This window comes from Lathamus discolor, chromosome 6 (genome assembly GCF_037157495.1).
Source record: "Lathamus discolor isolate bLatDis1 chromosome 6, bLatDis1.hap1, whole genome shotgun sequence".
In the NCBI taxonomy this organism is placed as follows: domain Eukaryota; kingdom Metazoa; phylum Chordata; class Aves; order Psittaciformes; family Psittacidae; genus Lathamus; species Lathamus discolor.
This window is the reverse complement of record NC_088889.1, coordinates 88478068-88495006: the sequence shown is the minus strand read 5'-3', so window position 1 is coordinate 88495006 and position 16939 is coordinate 88478068. Positions and strand designations below refer to the sequence as shown.

General features: G+C 49.7%; 1 protein-coding gene across 4 annotated transcripts in view; it reads left to right on the top strand.

The window, feature by feature from the left end:
- The window catches only part of TNRC18 (trinucleotide repeat containing 18), a 54191-nt gene that overhangs the window by 34357 nt on the left and 2895 nt on the right, over nucleotides 1–16939 (top strand). For 3 of the 4 annotated variants that reach the window (XM_065684573.1, XM_065684575.1, XM_065684572.1), the window contains 12 exons: nucleotides 6659–6898; nucleotides 9222–9664; nucleotides 10458–10622; nucleotides 11450–11591; nucleotides 12038–12155; nucleotides 12431–12506; nucleotides 12797–12905; nucleotides 13565–13681; nucleotides 13808–13972; nucleotides 14480–15771; nucleotides 16109–16345; nucleotides 16832–16906. In XM_065684573.1, the coding sequence (XP_065540645.1) occupies nucleotides 6659–6898; nucleotides 9222–9664; nucleotides 10458–10622; nucleotides 11450–11591; nucleotides 12038–12155; nucleotides 12431–12506; nucleotides 12797–12905; nucleotides 13565–13681; nucleotides 13808–13972; nucleotides 14480–15771; nucleotides 16109–16345; nucleotides 16832–16906 (3179 nt within the window). The remainder of the gene's footprint in view (nucleotides 1–6658; nucleotides 6899–9221; nucleotides 9665–10457; nucleotides 10623–11449; nucleotides 11592–12037; nucleotides 12156–12430; nucleotides 12507–12796; nucleotides 12906–13564; nucleotides 13682–13807; nucleotides 13973–14479; nucleotides 15772–16108; nucleotides 16346–16831; nucleotides 16907–16939) is intronic. The other variant, XM_065684574.1, reaches the window with a different exon arrangement.

Genomic DNA, 16939 nt, shown 5'->3' with positions numbered 1-16939 from the left:
ATGGCTGTGTGGGAGCGGGCGGGGGGCCGGGGTCAGCCATTTTGATGGTCAGAGCCAGGGCGGCCATCTTTGTCGTTGGCAGCGTAGCCTGCTGTATCAGCCCCACGTTTATCCGGTAGCCTTTTTGTACCTTTATCATTGTGATATTAAGACTGGCTGGCTCTTTTAGAGCTTTTATAGCGACTGGGGTTTAGTGTCCACCTCTCCCTGCTTTCCTGTTCCCTTCCTCCCTTCAGTTTTCCCCTCACTTTCTTCCTCGCTGCCACCACCACCATTTATATTATTATTACTATTATTTCTTATTATTTTCTGTTGGCATGAGCAGTTTGGAAGGAGCTTTTTCATTTTTGAATTATTTTCCTCTTCGTTGGTTTTCCTTTCTTCCTTTTTTTTTTTTCCCCTTCATTTTTTAATCCCGGGATACTGTTGTGTGGCTTGTGTGACTCGATGTTTGTACTTGCGATTTGGTTATACGGAGCTTTTATTAAACAGACCGAGTTCATTTTTAACTAAACCTGTGTACCTTGTCTCTCTTGCTGTGTCTCTTATCAGGCCGATTAGGTTGCCGCTTCACTTCATCCTGCTCTGCATCCCCCTCCTGCTCCCACTCCCCATGAGTAGAACTGGAATTAACCTAGTCTGGGGTACTCTCTATTATTCAAATATCCCTGCTGCCTTTGTCCACGTAAAGCTTAGGCCTTCCCCACCCCCATCCCCTTTCGTTTAATACATATTTTGTTCGGTTTTTGGTGCTTTCGTTTCTGTTCCGGTTTGTTTTCTCCATCGATAGACTCTCGAAGCAGGCAGATAACACGTAGATGCGCTTGGTCCTTGGGTCCGCTGTGAGTGTAAGGTCCCCATTATTGAACAGCCAAAAATCACTCTTTTGAACTATGAAAACTGGTTTTGTGTCTCTTTTTGGGTGGTGATTGTTTTATTCCCCATCACCCGCGGTGTTCCAAGGATGTGGCAATTACTGCATGAAAGTTAACTCCGCAGTTCTCCCTCCTTCACCCTCACCCCCTGTTTTTGCCACGCAGCTTTTTCCTGTCAGCCTGTCATTAGGGCTTCAGTGGGAAAAGGGATTACTCGAGCCTTTCCCTCCGGAGACACAAGGGGTTTCTGTTCCAGAGCGCACTCATTAAATAATAATCATGGGGAAAGGTCATTTTAATGAGCCCTCAGCTCCTGAAAGAAGCAGCGCATCGGGGCTGAATGCTAAGCGAGAGCATCCCCAGTTGTTATCATCCAAGCCACAGAGCACAGCAAAAACCTTTTAGTGTTTCACATTGAAAAGGGGCTGGAGAGTTTTGCTTTTGTTTTGTGGTTTTTGCCTTTGTGTTTTTTGGATATTAATTTCCTCCGTGCACCTCTTTGCTTTTTCTCCCCTCCAAACCCCATCCTCCAAAGAAAGGCAATTCAAGCTATTGAACGCAGCAGGAAGGTACAGATTGCTGATTCGGTTGGATGTGGCTTTGGGCTGGACCCACCAATGCATTTCAAAGAAGCACCCCCCCCCCCCAAAAAAGAGTAATATAAGTTTAAAAAGATAATTCATTCTTAAAAGCCAGAAAGTTCTGGGGATAGTGGATTTTATGTGAAGATGAGACTGCCACATTTCCATTAAGAGTCTGCGTTAACTTCCATTCTTCCCTTCCCTGTTCCTTCCTGCATCTTCCCTCTGTTTATTTTGCTGCTGTTGGAAATTTTGAGGATATCAATCCCTTTTAGTTGCTAAGTTCTTGAGGGTGTCTTGGGTTTGCTTCTTGGTTTTGCTCCAGGTAAGCAGATAGGTCACTTGGCCCCAATTGGCTCTATCTTTCAAGTAACCTGTCTGCTTTAAAGAGAAATAATCCCAGTTTGATGGGATTATCTAGGGAGGGGAGGGGAATATGGGAGGAGGTTGGGGAATCTGGAACAAATGGGGAAACGCATTGTAAATTCCTCTGGGAAAGTCATTTAATGGTGGGGAAACCAAAGATGCAAAACCTCCTGGGGTGGGAGGTGGGCACGGAAGGGGAGGTGGGGAGGGATTATTTGCTACAGGGTTCTTTTTCTGCCAATGCTTTTATTTTTGTTACTTCTCAGAAGCATTTACTTAAAGGGATATTTGGGTAATAGGGTTTCTAATGGCTTTCCCTGATACTAAACCGATTAATAACCTCAGCTTTTCTAGAAGTGCTCACTTTCTCCTTGCAGCTGCTTGACCAACCCTTTCACCCCTGCCCCTATCCATGATGCTTTGAATGTCTGTGTCGGTCTCTTGCATTTGCTCTCACGCTGCACTAAAGAAGCAAAGTGATTGGCTGGTTGTAGGGCAGACACTTCTCAGCGAGGGTCACTAGCCATGAACCTGAACCTTGACCATTGTTATGTAGGTAGGCAAAATAACTTTTCTTTATGTCATCTGTCAGCCTCAGACGTTTCGCTGTTACCTCCATGAATAATGACACGTAGCTCTTTGCATCCTCTTGGTTATTTTAATGATGATTGCTGTCCGCTTTTGACTTTCCTCTGTCCATGAAGAGACTCGCATGGAAGATTTGCTCGTGTGCACGTGTTTGAGGACTCCAGAAATACTTTACTGTTGCCAGGCCTTCTTTTGGAAACCCCCTTAACACTCAGCAAAGGGAAAGGTTTGCAGGTGGGGCCAAGGTGAGAAGCCACGGCACTGCCTGCAAAGGTTCTACCACTGTCCTTAGGGGTTTCAGGGCCATGATGCAGACTCTCCTAGTATCAGGGTAGTTGCGTGGCCATGGCTCTGCCAATATCTATGTCAGAGGTAGGGGTAGCTGCAGGAAGATGTGTTTTCATCTGGTTTGAGATAGCGCTGCTTTCTTGCAGACTAAACACCATGTTGCTGTTCTGGTAAGAGGCAAAGCTTGTGGTTTTTGGTCTAGTAACCTTGGCGAGGAAACTCCTAATAGGGGCTAAAACCACAGGGGACTTTTGAAAACCATCAGCATAAGTAATACCTTGAGCTTTCTGAGACCGAAGATCCACACTTCCTCCTCCTCCATACTGTTTTCCATAAGAAATTAGTGCCTTCTTCCCTGCTCTCCTTCCCTGACTGGGAGGATGGTTTGACCCCAATGAAGAAACCCCACACAAACCAGTGAGGGTTCGCCGTTTCCCTGCACACTCATTCCCATGTGATAGATTTAATGGTTTTAATTTTGTAAGTATTTCTGGAGTCAGCAGCACAGCACATCTGGGGGGAAAAACCACGTATTTTCAATGATGAGAATTGGCTTGTTTGAAAAAGAAGACAAATAAAGGCACAATCTGCAATTGGACACTCAAAAATCAATAACCTCCAGAATCTGGACAGATCACACAAATCAGATGTCAATGACCCAGTAGCTGTCTAAAGTCTGCCTGTACTTAGCCTGCTTTGTATGCTGTAGGCCTGCTTGGTGTTATGAGAAAACCGTGCTATTTTCTTTTCAATGTGAAATGACTCTTTTTAAGTGTGTGATTTTTTCCTTCCCCCCTCCCTTCCCAAGCTTTTCCTGTCCACATCCCCCTCAACCTTGTTACATCAGCCTTTAAAACCCAAATTGCTTAACCAGTTTCTGTTCACCATTAACAGCTCTTCATTTACTGCTCTCCTACAGTTAAAAGCAATGAGAAAGATTTGAACTGAGTTTGGGTTTTGCTTTACTGCAGGTAAAAATAAGCTTAGAAAAGCCTTCTTTAGGTCCAGTTTATCAGTAGCATTTAAGTCTGAAGTGATTGTTTTGGCTGTAGAGTTGTATGTACACGTGTGGTTGCATGTGGATATATACACACATATACATGCTCTTACAAATGGCAGTTAGAAAAGATACTTACAACTTTGGGTATTATTTTCCTTACCCTCATTCAGTGTTAACAGAGTTACCATAGAAGGGAAAAAATGATGGTTTTAATGTCTTTTTCTCCATTGTTAACTAAAAATCACCTTTTCAGGAGTAAAAAATGGGAGGCTTCAGTTGCGTTAAGGCATCTGTGCATAGTTCATTTTAAGCCCACATATAGTTTGGGTGCAGCAGGAGTAAAACTGCTTTGCATTAAATACAGGCACCATGAGTCTCTCCAAAAAGCCATAGAGCACCAATGACTTACTTGCCACCATAAGTGTGGGGATTTAGTTTAGAACCATGTGGGTTTGGAGCAGAGCCCCAGATACGTTCTTTCTGTCCCATTTGTTAGTTTTCGTCCCTTGGAAAACGGAGGGGAAGAGGAGCAGGGATTGTGCTGTGCATATAGAGTGGAGTCAGCAAGATGTGCCCTCGCCATGAGAGGTGGAGGAGGATGGATCTGTGCTGCGAACGTGTTAAAACGTGTTTATTTTCAGGCTGAAAATTGTATTTCATGCAGCTAAAAATACAAGTGTTGCAGGGAAAATGCTGACAAGAGACTATATCTTCAGTTGTCTTTCCGTAGTGTGACTTTGAAAGAGGTTAGAATAACTGCCAGGTATGTTATTGTGTCGTACATTTTCCGTGGCATGAGTAATAGCTGCTTTCATCCTGCCTTTTAAATCTGTTTTACCTTACTGCATTTGAAATAGTGTAGCTGCTGGGCACCTTTATGCCCTCACATGTGCAGCATCTTTGGATGCTGGAGGAGTGGTGGGCAGGCAGTGAGCTGAGCCAAGGGGGATTTGCATGGCACAGGTCATGGAGGGATTGTTCTGCTGAATTGCCCTGGTTTTAACCTGTTTCCCTCCCCAGCTTCTCAGTGAGCCGCTCTCAGCTCATCCCACTCATTAGTTCTGTCATGGGAGGTTGATTTTTCCGTTCTTTTTCCCGGTTTTCCCAGCCAAATGGGATGCGTGGAGGGGGTCTCACTCCCTCCTGGTGGGGCATTGAACTCGGGCACTGGGTTTGCTGCTTTTCAGGCAGGTGCTTTTCACATCTCCGAATAGCTGAGTTCATCTGGATTTGCTTTCTTTTTGGCAAAACGTAGGGAACCAGCAGCTTTTTGCCCCTTTCCTGGTAGGGGAAGGAATCTGATCCTGATTTGCTGCAGAGTTTTTATGTTTTCCATGTGGGTTTTATGCAAAGAGCGAGCAGGGCGGTGGATTTCATGGTGTTTCCTGCAGGACTATAGGTTTAGTAGCATTTTATATCCCAGGGAGCCAGGCTGAGCAGTTGAAATGTGGAAGGGCTTTTGATGCAGTTAAAAATCAGTATTCTTGTGACTATTTGATGCGTGCCATGGAGAGAAGCTCTCCTTGTTAAAGAAAAATAACATCTATATATATAGTTGGCCATTACTTCAGCTGATAAAATGCAAGGATGAGTATGCTGGGTTCTGATTTTCCTCTTATTTCTAATGTCACGGAGGAATAACGCAAAGTGGAAAACTGACACTTGGTGTTATTGGTTTGGGTTGTTTTAAACAGCCAAGTGTTGAGGACGTTTTTATCTATCCCAGAGGGCATACGTGAAAAGAAAAGGATTTTCATGTTCATTCCAGCTCATTTTGAAGGGATCTGGTTTCTCATTTGGCTCGTGTTCAGAGGGAGGGGAGCTGGTGAGTGGGCTCAGGCTGGGGAAGAGCAGGGCTCCTGCTAGTGGTGGGAATTCTGCAGCAGCCTCCATGATCCTACTTAAGCCCTCAATTTCGAGAGAAATGAAATCCCTTTTCCAGGCCCACTTTTTTGCAGTTAAATCTCTTCCATCTAGATTTATGTGCTCATATATGTGTGTGTATATGTATGCGTGTGGTATACGTGCCCTCATCAGCACGAGCTGGATGAGATGCTGTTAAAATTAATTGCCTTTGAGCTGATGACAGACTCCTGGGAAGTGCTGTAGGAAGGGAGAGGTGCCACTCTCAGAGCATCTACCCTCAAAAATACCTGCTGTATATACACCGTAAAGGAAAACCCCAACCCACTGCTCTCTGCAGGTGTCAGCCGAGGCTGATTTCATTGCCAGCATTAGATTGTGGCTGTGGGCAGCTCTTCCTGCCTGTGCTGAGCTGGGCTTCCCTAGCCTGAGCTGTAGAGAGGGAAATGAAAGGCACGGAGAGTTTTGAGGCAGAGTGTTTAAACACTCCTCCAACACTGCCTACACTTACCCACTGTCTCCCTTATACATTCCAAATCCATTGCTTTCAAGTTATTTCCTTCCTTCTTTGCATTATTTCCTCCTGCCCCTTCTCCTCTCTCTGTCCTCCTTGCCATGGCACAGGCTGATCTCTGGTATTCCCCTTCCATGCTGATCTCTGGTTCTGATTACACAAATGGATTTTGTTATGGAGGAAGAGGTGGTGGGCGGGAGGGGAATCCCACAGCTCCGAGGTTGGGATTTTCAAAGGAATTAAGCTTTTAATTCCTCCTGAAAGCTGCAGGGAAGGAGTGCATGGCATCCTTTTCAAATCTCTGCCAACACCCTACTCTTCCCTCCCTTGTCTTGAATGGGTCCTCCCTGCTGAACCCTGTATTGCTGTGTCCTTCAAGGGTGGTGGTAGGCAGGGTGATACTGGCTGTATGGCTGCAAAGACACGTGTGTGTGTGGCCAACATCTTCTGGCTCAGCTTGTGGGGGGCTCAGTGCTACTTAGGTGAGCACAGAGCAGCAGGAGAGTTACACTTTGGGGTTGAAATGTGGCTGATGCACAGCTCCATTAGGTTTGTAATGGCCTTCCTCTTTTCTGCATGCTAGATTCTAGCTCAGAGGAGGACGAAGAGGAGGATGAAGAGGAAGAGGAGGAAGCAGAGGACTATGGGACAGACGGCACCGACAGGCTTTCATCGCCTGCCCTTGATGAGAGCGGCCTGGGCCTTCTAGCAAGGTTTGCTGCCAGTGCCATGCCCAGCCCCATTGTTCCCCCTCCACTCTCCATCATCCAGCTGGAGGCCAAGCAGAAGGCAAAGAAGAAGGAGGAGCGGCAGAGCCTGATGGGTGAGTTGCCTGGGTAGGGTTAGTGCTATGGGGGCCAAGGTGGAAGGTTCAGGAGGTCCTGGCTGTGCTACAAGAGAGCAGGTTGTTACCCAGACACTGTCTTGCCCTTTCTTTGCTTCTGGCTGCTTGGTCCTGATGCTGAAGGAAGGGGGAATTGCCCAGCAAGAAAACAAGAACCACTCAAGGGTATGGCAGGTTTAGCAGCTGCAGCCATGGCTTCCCTGGGGGCTTTGTCAAAGTTTTCTCTTGTCCTACCTGGCAATCCTTAACAGGCTGCAAAGGCAAGCGATAGGATACTGTGTCCCCTTGGACAGAGTGCTGAAAGCAGTGAAGAGCTGTTGCGTTTTAGGGAAGGAAGCATGTGCTAAATGCAGCTGATCTTAAATACCCAAGAGAAGCAGAGACACCCAAGAAAAACCCTTTCAATCAGCCCATCCCATCAGCTTCCCCATAGAAACCAGCCAGCGAGACTTGAAACAAGCATTCCTTCCTCTGCTCCTGTGTTCTCAGTGCCAGACCCTGTGTTCCTGTCTCTGTCCTTGTCTCGGTTTCAGTGTCTAACACGTAATTGGGAGTTTCATTTCTTCCTCTCCCCGTGCTCTGCTGCACAAGTGCCCGCTGGTGACATCGTTCCTGGTCAGGCACATCTCTATGAGCTCCATTTATAAATTCTCTATTAATATTTATTAAGTGATAATGGAATTTATAGCATGCTTCAGAATGGAAAATGATGTCTTCCTTGGGAGCCTGGCTTGTTTTAACACTGTTTCCGTGCTATATTAGGCTTTCGCCAACTTGTTCCAACAGCCTCTGTTAAGAATTTATTGTCTTGTAACCTGCCCTCCTTGAAACTGGAAGCATCTAGAAATTGCCTCATGCTGTAGTGAGAGAAGAGGAGGAGTGTTGTAATTTCCAGTGGGTTTTTCATTTTGAGCCTTGCCAGCTTTGGTTTTGACAGGCTTGCTCTTTCCCTGCTCGTGCTGGGGCTGTCTCAGGGGAAGAGGTTTGGGGAGGAGATGAGAGCAGGCTCCCGCACACTGAATTTCCCCAGGAAGGTGAGCATAGTGGAGAGAGAAGGACTGAGAGGAGATGCTTTCCATGCCTCTGCCTCCTGTATCTTCATTTTCCTGCGTGAATGTTCAGTTCTTGTGTTCTTTCTCCACTGTCCGGCACACAGTGGTTATTGCAGCAGGGGCTGTTCACCGTTGAGCTTGAGGAGAGTTTGTGTCAGCCTCCCTGGCATGAAGCAAGGCCTCATTTCGGACCTGGCTGAAGGCACAGTCATGCAGATCTATGTGCAGAGAGGGCAGGCTGGAGGAGGATACAAGAGAGACCTTTATGTAGAGGGAGAACCAGGTTCTACTGATGTTTGTACACAGCTTCAGAGGTGCTGTGCTACAGCATGAGTTCCAGTGTCCTGGAAAATAAATGGATCTAGAAAATCGGGGCTCTGCCTCTTGTTCCAGCATAGACTTAAGTGCATGACCTTGGGCAAGTTTCTTGGCTCTTCATACCTCTCTGATGGCACAGTGCCTCTGCAGCCACAGAGCTTTGCCTGCCTCCTACCCATGTTGCTTCATGTGGAGGTGCTGTTTCCACTTCCCTTTTGCTCCTGCAAACATATGGCCTTGTGCTGCTTTATCAGATTGTGGGGAACACGCTGAAGGTGGGGAACATTTTGGTGTTCCTGCAATAACTTCTGGCCTCTGGGTACTGCTGTGCCCGTGGTGCTGAGCAAAGGCCAGTGTGAGGGGATTTCCATTTGCCACAGACAAAAGATCATTTGCCTCTCTTGACTTTAAAGCAATTACCCGAGCCAGTAAAAAGATTTGTGGTGTCTGTTGGCCAATGGGAAAAAATCAGCTTGAAATACAGGTTTATTTGATTTGTTTAAAGAGATTGTTCTCCTGCATCTAAGGTAGAGACTGGAGTGGACTCCCACCAGGAGAGGAGGAAGGCTCAGCTTGTGGGGTTCGTGCTTGGCTTCATCTGAGCAGCTCCTTTCGGTTGAGGGGCAAATGATAGAGTAGCTTTTCAAGAGCTTCTCCGCAGGGTTTTGGTTATGGGAGAAGGGGACATCCTGAACCACACTGCCCGAGTGTGTGGGCTCTGGTCTGGGGCAAGGGAGACTTGAAACAGGGAAATCAGTGTTTCATGGGGCAGAAATGCACATCTGAAGGATGGAGGGGTTGGAAAAGGGAACAAGCAAGGGCTCTGTTAAGCAGGCACAGCATCTCCCGTGGAGCCCAAAAGCTTCCAGCAGGATGTGGCCCCTCTTGGCTCAGACAGGGCTTTAACTGGTGGTTAAATCTTTTGCACCTAGGGACAGAGTTTGAATACACTGACTCCGAGAGTGAGATCAAGATCAGGAAGAAATCTCCTTCAGGACTGCTGAGGGGAAAGAAGGGGCCGCTGGAGGCAAGCAGCATCCCTCCAAGCCAGGCCCCCAGCAGCCTTGACTCCGGATCTGGGAGCACTGACAAGGCCAAGCTGGGGTCTGAGAAAGGCCGTAAGCTGAAGAAATTCAAGTCCCCCAAGGACCTGAGCTTTGAGTTTGGGCTGGAGGCCAGTGATGATGACCTGTGGAACCGGCGCCGGAGCGAGCGCATCTTCCTCCATGATGCCACCATGTCCTCGGCCATGCTGACCCCCGTGGCCCCTGCCAGCTCCACTCCTGTCTCCAAGCCTGGCCGCTGTGGCAAGGGGGCACCCATGAGCCCCAAAAAGGAGAGCAGCAAGGGGAAGGAGAGGAAGGAGCTAAGCAAGGTGAGGAGTGCTGTGGGGTCCTGGGGGGCTGAGGGTGAGGGGAGGGTGATTAAGTCTGCTAAGGCAGGGGAGGGTTGAGTCCTGTCTTGGTAGTTGCCCCAGTGCTGTTTGGCTGTCCCTTGTCACCCCTGCCAGCCCCATGTACATCCAGAGAAGCTGTCAGGCCTGGATTTGACTCACAAGTAGTAAAAACCTGTTGTGTTTGAATATGTTGCTTTTATCACCCTGCATGTCCCAAATCCATCCTGTTTGGATTGACCAGAGTGGACATGTGTGAAGTCTCTTTTCCACTCTGTGCAACCCTGCTTGCTGAGCTGTCACCCCCACATTGGCCTTTATGGCTGTTCACCTTTTGTATGATGTCTTCTGAGGACTGTCCCTGGCTGGTGGTGGCAGTGATCTCTGGGTTGCTGGCTCTTCATCTTGGCTGAAGATTCAGCTCCCTCTGCCTCGAGCTCAATACATGGCAGCATCATGGAGGAGCACTGATTGTGGAGAGAGTTAGACAAGTTAGTTGTGACATGAGGCCAGCTGGGATCTTCTTGGAGCTCTTTGGGGGAAGGTTTGATGGGCAGGAATGGCTCTCCAGGGTGATGAAAAGCTCTTCCCAAAATGTGTGAAGCCTGAAAGCAGAGCTGGGAGATGCAGGATGTGGTCCAGTTGGTAAACTTAACTGCTGGCTGAACGTTCTCCGTCCTGTGCACAGCCTACTTTGCTCCACCTTTCCCCTTGCCCTGGGCCCAGATCTTTACCAGTCCTCTCTTCACTGATGGGAGTGTTTTCATCTTTTTAGCAGCGGAAGAAGGGTAAAGAAGCACCCTGCTGCTCCTCCTCCTCATCCATGTCTCCTCCTGGCATCCCTAGCTCCCCATCTGATGTTCGTGTCAGCCTGGCGAGTGCCTTGGGCTCCACCAAGAAGAGCAAAGCCAAGGTGAAAGCCAAGGAGGTGAAAAAAGAGGTGAGGGGCTGGTTCTAGTGTGGAGGGTGGCTGGCAGGGTCCTGCTCTCTTCCTGGACTGTTGCACTGTGAGGGAGGGAAAACAGACATGCAGGTATTGCTGGGTGTGTTACAGGCAAAATGCTGGTTTGAGAAGCCTAAAATCCAAGGCAGACTTGGGCAGGTAGTGCCTGCTGCTACCATCTGGTGTTCGTTTGCCTCCATCCCTCTAAGGAACAAGTGGATTTTCTCTAAGGCTGCCACGAGGTGGAGAGAGTCCTGCCTAGCAAGGACCAAGGAGGTGGTGATGGAGTTGACTTGCTCAGCACTGAGTGAGCCAGGTCACATGTTGTTTCTGCTCCATTGCTGTGGCCTGTCTTCTCTCATAACACACATTACTGCATCATCTCGTTGTGAGTGTAATGTTTATGGTCTGGTGCAACAGAGAAATGGATTGTGGGGCGTTTAAGAAGAAATAGGATCAGTGCCTGCTCGCTGTTCAATGAAGTCAGTCTGGGGAACACTGTGCAGAGAGGTGGTGAATGCAAAGCAAAGCCACGGCTGTCTGCTCCGCAGCATCTCTCCTAACCTCCAGGATGTGGCTGGAGATGCGAAGTGGCTTTTGGTCAGCTGTCAGTGATGCTTGGGGATAAACCCAGAAAACCAGAGGTCTTTATGCAACCAAAAAGCAAGTTTGGGTACACCCACTTAACTGTGTGATTAACATTGCTGAGGATGGAGACAGGGTGGTCCCAGTATCCTCAGGTTACTTGTTGCTGGAGGAAGGTGGGATGGGATCATACTGTTGCCTGTTGTCATCCAGCTGACGTGCTGCTTGCTCTCCTGCAGAACCGAGGGAAGGGAGGAGCTGTCAGCAAGCTCATGGAGAGCATGGCAGCAGAGGAGGATTTTGAACCCAACCAAGACAGCAGCTTCTCAGAGGATGAGAACATCCCACTGAGCATGCTGGTTGAGCGACCACCCACACCAGGTGAGGGGCTGGGGGCCTAATTGTGCAGGTGGAGGAGATGTGGGGTTTCCCAGAGGAGGGTTGTGCTGCTTTTACACATCCCTTACCCAAAGCTGTGAGTCCTTGGGGTGGAGACGCCACATTTCCAGCCAATTTGGCCTGCCAAAAACAAGCTTTACCGCAGTAGCCTACTGTGACATTTAGATGTGAAACCCAGTCTCTGAACTGCCCTATTTTCATTAACTGGTATATTATTATTACTAAGGGGGGGACTTTTTGTTATTACTAAGAGGGCAAAATCTGCTGCTGCCAAGAGGCAGGGAGAGAGAATGAGCCCTTTCTGCAAAGGGCTTCTGGTCTTTACCTAGTGGAGAGTAATGAGGACAGTATGAGTTTTCCTTTTCCCCTTCCTGTTGCTTTTTCCTCTGTGGTGCTCTCTAATCCCATCTTGCTCCAACACCTGACAGCTCCCCGCTCCTGCATAATCGACAAGGATGAGCTGAAAGATGGTCTGCGTGTCCTCATCCCCATGGATGACAAGCTGCTCTATGCTGGGCATGTAAAGACTGTGCATTCACCGGACATGTGAGTTGAGGGGCTGCTGTATCCACCTGGGCTCTGCCAGTGGATGGGGACATCACTGATCCTGGGATTGATCTGGGAGTTGTGTAGAGCTGGCAGGAGAGAGACTGACAGAGCCTGCCAGGGCAGGCTGGAAAGTTCACTCAGCGCTGAGGAAAGTCCAGTTACTTCTCATTAAATGCTCTCAATTAAACTGGTGGTGGGGCTCAGGGGGAGGTGGTAGCTGACCAGGGTGATGTCTTCCATGTGCAGTGCCTGACTGGGCCTTTGTGTTTCAGATACCGTGTGGTGGTGGAAGGCGAGAGGGGGAACCGTCCCCACATCTACTGCCTGGAGCAGCTCTTGCAGGAAGCGGTATGTGAGGCCAAAGGGGCTGTTGAGCCCTGGTTTGGGGTGCAGGAGGCTTCCAGATGGAGTTGCAGGGATACCTGGGTCCTGCCCCCATGGCTTTGGTGTGGGTCACTGCCCCATGGCAGTGGGCACTAGTCCTTCATGCTGTCCTGTGAGCAGAGAGGAGAGCATTTCCCAGCAGCAGAACTGTCCCTTGCCTTCTCCAGAGCTGCTTTGCTGCACTCCAGGTGTGGTGGGATGGTGTGTGCTGATGTCAGGAACATCAGTAATTGCCTTCCTCTTACCCTGAGCAGATCATTGACGTGAAACCACCTTCAGTGCGGTTCCTGCCCGAGGGCACGAGGATTGCAGCCTACTGGAGCCAGCAGTACCGCTGCCTCTACCCAGGGACGGTTGTCCGAGGTAAGGCCGCGCTGACTGCACTGCCCTGAGAACCAGGGATGTCTCAGTCCTCTGTGTCCTGAGGGATGTCAGGCTTCTCTGGGGATGCCCTGAGATCTGCTATGAATGTCCTGGGGGTCAGAGACTTGCCTTTTCCTCTCCACTGGGTCATGAGGCTGGTTTAGTAACGTCATACTGTCCAGGAGATGTGTTGTCATAGTTAGAAGTCTGAGCAATTAGAATACCAATATTCAACACACTGAAAGTCAGAATTAGCTTCAGGCACCAAAGATTTCTGAGGTTGTGGAGGTTTCTCATCTGGTCCCATTAGAAGGTCAGTGAAGATCTCTTTGCTATGGCCTGTCTTGCTTTTGTGCTTCTGGTTGCACTATGGGTGTGTAAAGGAATAATTGCAAGTTACAAATCAGTGAAGCTGATGCCAGAAGAGATGGTGGGAACGCAGCTTATTTCTCTTGGAGAGAAGGGGCAAAGCAGCAGCTTGCGATTGCCAAGAATAGTAGCAAAATGCTTTCCCTGCACAGCCTAGGAAAGGTGGGGACAGGAAGCTTTGGAGCTGTTGCAGGATCCCCATCTTCCCCTATGTCCACACTTCCCTGACAAGGAGTTTGTACTCTGATGTTTGTTCCTAATCCCATCTTCTGCTCTCCCCCAACCCGCAGGAGCCCTGGATCTGGAAGAAGATGGTGATCTCATCACAGTAGAGTTTGATGATGGGGACACAGGACGTATCCCATTGTCTCACATTCGGCTTCTCCCACCTGACTACAAGATCCAGTGTGAGTCTTGCTGTTCAGTTTTTTGCATGACATTTCCCACACTATGAAATATAGGGAGTTTCAGGCACCTCCTTCTGAGATTCTGGGATGTTTGACTACATTTGACATCTTTCTGATCTATTCCAGGTGCCGAGCCTTCCCCAGCCCTTTTGGTGCCCAGCACCAAGCGCCGTAGCCGTAAATCCAGCAAAGACACTGGAGAAGGAAAAGAGGGAGCTACACTAGGATCAGAGGAGCCTGTGTCAAAGGGCAAAGGCCGAGGGAGAAAGCCAAGTGTCAAGGCGAAAGCCGGTAGGTTGTTACCACTGCCAGACCTGGAGCTGAGATTCCTTGCACAGCTCTCCCAAACTTAGAGCTGTTCTTGGGGCAAGAGTTGAAGGGGAATGGATGCACTGCTTTAGTGCTGAGCATCCATGCATCAGCTTCCTCTGCTGTGACTACAGTTTGCAGGAGGCTGGCTCAGAAGCTGGCCTGCACTGCGAGAGCCTTTTTCTGTTTGTCAGTCCCATTTTCAGCTGAGCATCTCAGCAGGCATCATTTGGGCCAAAGATGCAGGAGATCTGCACTTTGGTTCACCTGCAGTCGAAGCAGCATCACCGGGCATTGCCCGTCAGCTGCTCACAGGTGCTGGGGTCAGGCTGCCTGATAGGACCTGGGCCTCCTTGAGGATACCTGAGTGGTCAGGACCAAGCCAGCCTTGGCCAGAGACTGATCAATGTTGGTGTCTGGTTATGTCTGAGCTAACAAAGCCAGTTTGGATGGGTACCACCATACCTTTGTGTTTCCTCCCCTCTGCAGAAGAGGCTGCCTTGCCAGAAGAGAAGGATCAGGTTGAGTCTTCACCTGTGACCTCCTCAGTCCCGGAGAAGCCAGCCAGCTTGGGCAAGCCAAGCATGAAGGGGTCACGAAAATCACAACCGCTGCCAACTGGAGGCTCTCCTGCTCCCACAGAAGAAAAGAGGTCAAAAGCCAGCAAAATGAAGATCTCCACTAAGCTGCACAGCCCCCCACAACCCACTTACCAACCTGCTGTATTTGGCAGCATCCTCAGCACAGAACCCTACAGCGACCTCCCCGGGTCACTGGCTGCCTTCAGCTCCAGCGATGCTTCAACATCAAAAGCCAAGGCCAAGAAAGGGCGGCCGACAGAAGAGACACAGGAGTTTGGCACCATGGTCAAGGCTCAGAGGAAGCATGAGAATGAAATCCTGATCAAACTGGACCATGAGGGTGTGATGTCTCCAAAGACAAAGAAGATGAAGGAGGCAATGAGGATGCTGGAGGACTCATCCCTGGCCAGTCGCAGGGATGGCAAGAGTCTCTTAGGGCTGGGCTATTCCCCTGCAGTGGGTGTGGAGGGCAAGCAGAAATCTCGAGCCAAAGCAGCTGAGGGAGACCCTTCCTCTGCCAGCTTTGGAGGGAAGTTTGATGGCTCAGCAGAAAGCCTCACTGCTTCCAAGGACCAGGAGGAAAAGTCAGCAGCTCCAGCAGCCGTGGAGGAGTCTGAGAGCAACAGCAGCGACAGCAGCTCGGAGTCGGAGGGAGAAGAGGAGACTGAGAAGAACCGAGGGGAAGCCCAGGACAGCAGCTCAACCAGCTCGAGGGCATCCACACCCCTTTCCTCCTCCAACTCCTCCTCCTCTTCCTCTTCTAGCAGCAGCTCCTCTTCCTCCTCCTCTTCCTCCTCTTCTTCAGCCTCATCAACCTCTTCTTCATCAAGCTCCAGCTCTTCCTCCTCCTCCACTACGGATGAAGATTCCTCCTGTAGCTCTGACGACGAAGTAGCTGAAGCCCAGCCAAGTTCCTCGGTGCAGCAAACCCTCCCACCCAAGCCAACCAAGCAGGCAGGGAAATCCCGTGCATCCTCCCACCCGCAGAGCCAGAAGCAGCCGGCACAGCAGCCAGTGCAGCAACCGGCACCGCAGCAGAGCGGCAACAAGAGCAGGCCCAAGAAGCGTGAGGGCATCCACCTGCCCACCACCAAGGAGCTTGCCAAGCGCCAGCGCCTGCCCTCCGTGGAGAACAGGCCCAAGATCGCTGCGTTCCTCCCTGCACGGCAGCTCTGGAAGTGGTTTGGGAAACCCACACAGGTAAATGGAGCTTCTCCTGCCGCTCTGTAGTGCTTGGTGCTGGTGTTTGCATTGTGGTGCTTCTTGCCTTGCCCTTTCCCTTCTGCTGGGGTGGTGAAGCTCTGCTGGCTGTGTGTCCCCAGCTGAGGTCTCCAGTTTGCGAGGAGATTGGGGTTAGTCTTCACTGTGTCTGGGAGAACCATGGTGTGTCCCTCTGCCTGTTTTCCTGTGGGAACGCCTGAGAATGCTGTGGATCTGCCTTCAGCGAAGGGTGGGATGCAGGACAGGGCAAACAGTGGTGGGTAAGGAAAACTAGGGTAATGCCTGATTGCTCACCTGTGTGAATCTCTTTTGGCAGAGGCGAGGCATGAAAGGGAAGGCCAGGAAGCTCTTCTACAAGGCCATCGTCCGGGGCAAGGAGATCATCCGCATTGGAGACTGTGCGGTGTTCCTCTCAGCCGGCCGCCCCAACCTGCCCTACATCGGCCGGATCCAGAGCATGTGGGAGTCGTGGGGGAACAACATGGTGGTCCGAGTCAAGTGGTTCTATCACCCAGAAGAAACCAACCCTGGGAAGAAACTCAACGAAGGCAAGGTAGGCTGGTGTCCTCTGCTGGGAGCTCTGCAAAGCTGCTTGTGTCCCTCTGATTCCAAGGATGAGGAGACATCCATAGCCCAGTTACTGGTACCATAATGTTTCCTCACTGTTTCATGTTTTGAGGGCTGCCTGTGGTGTGGAAGAGCCTGATGTTTACCTCTTGAACAGGGGAAGGGTGGTTTTATCACACTAGGAAAAGACTTTCGCTGGAAATAAAGACTTTGTGTTGATCCAGAAAGAATAAAAGAGTGTCAAGAGCCAGACTGAATTCTTCTGTAGCATAAGAACTACTGGCCTGGTGCTCAGCAACAGTCTTGCACACATGTAGAGTGTGATTGACAGTAGGTTCTTAGTATTTGTTACCAGTGGCTGGGGACAGAGGTTGAAACTTTTAAGGTACCTGTGGTGGTAGGAGGTAATAGCATGGAAAACCAGCTCACTCACCTGCATTTCATTTCTGCTTTCTCCTCCTCCTGGATACAGCGCTGGGATCAGAAATCGGGCAGGAGTCTGTCCACAGCTTTGCAGGCATCCAACCAGAGGAAGGACTTTATGGAGGTTGGTGAGGTTGGGGGAGGGCTGGGAAGGGAT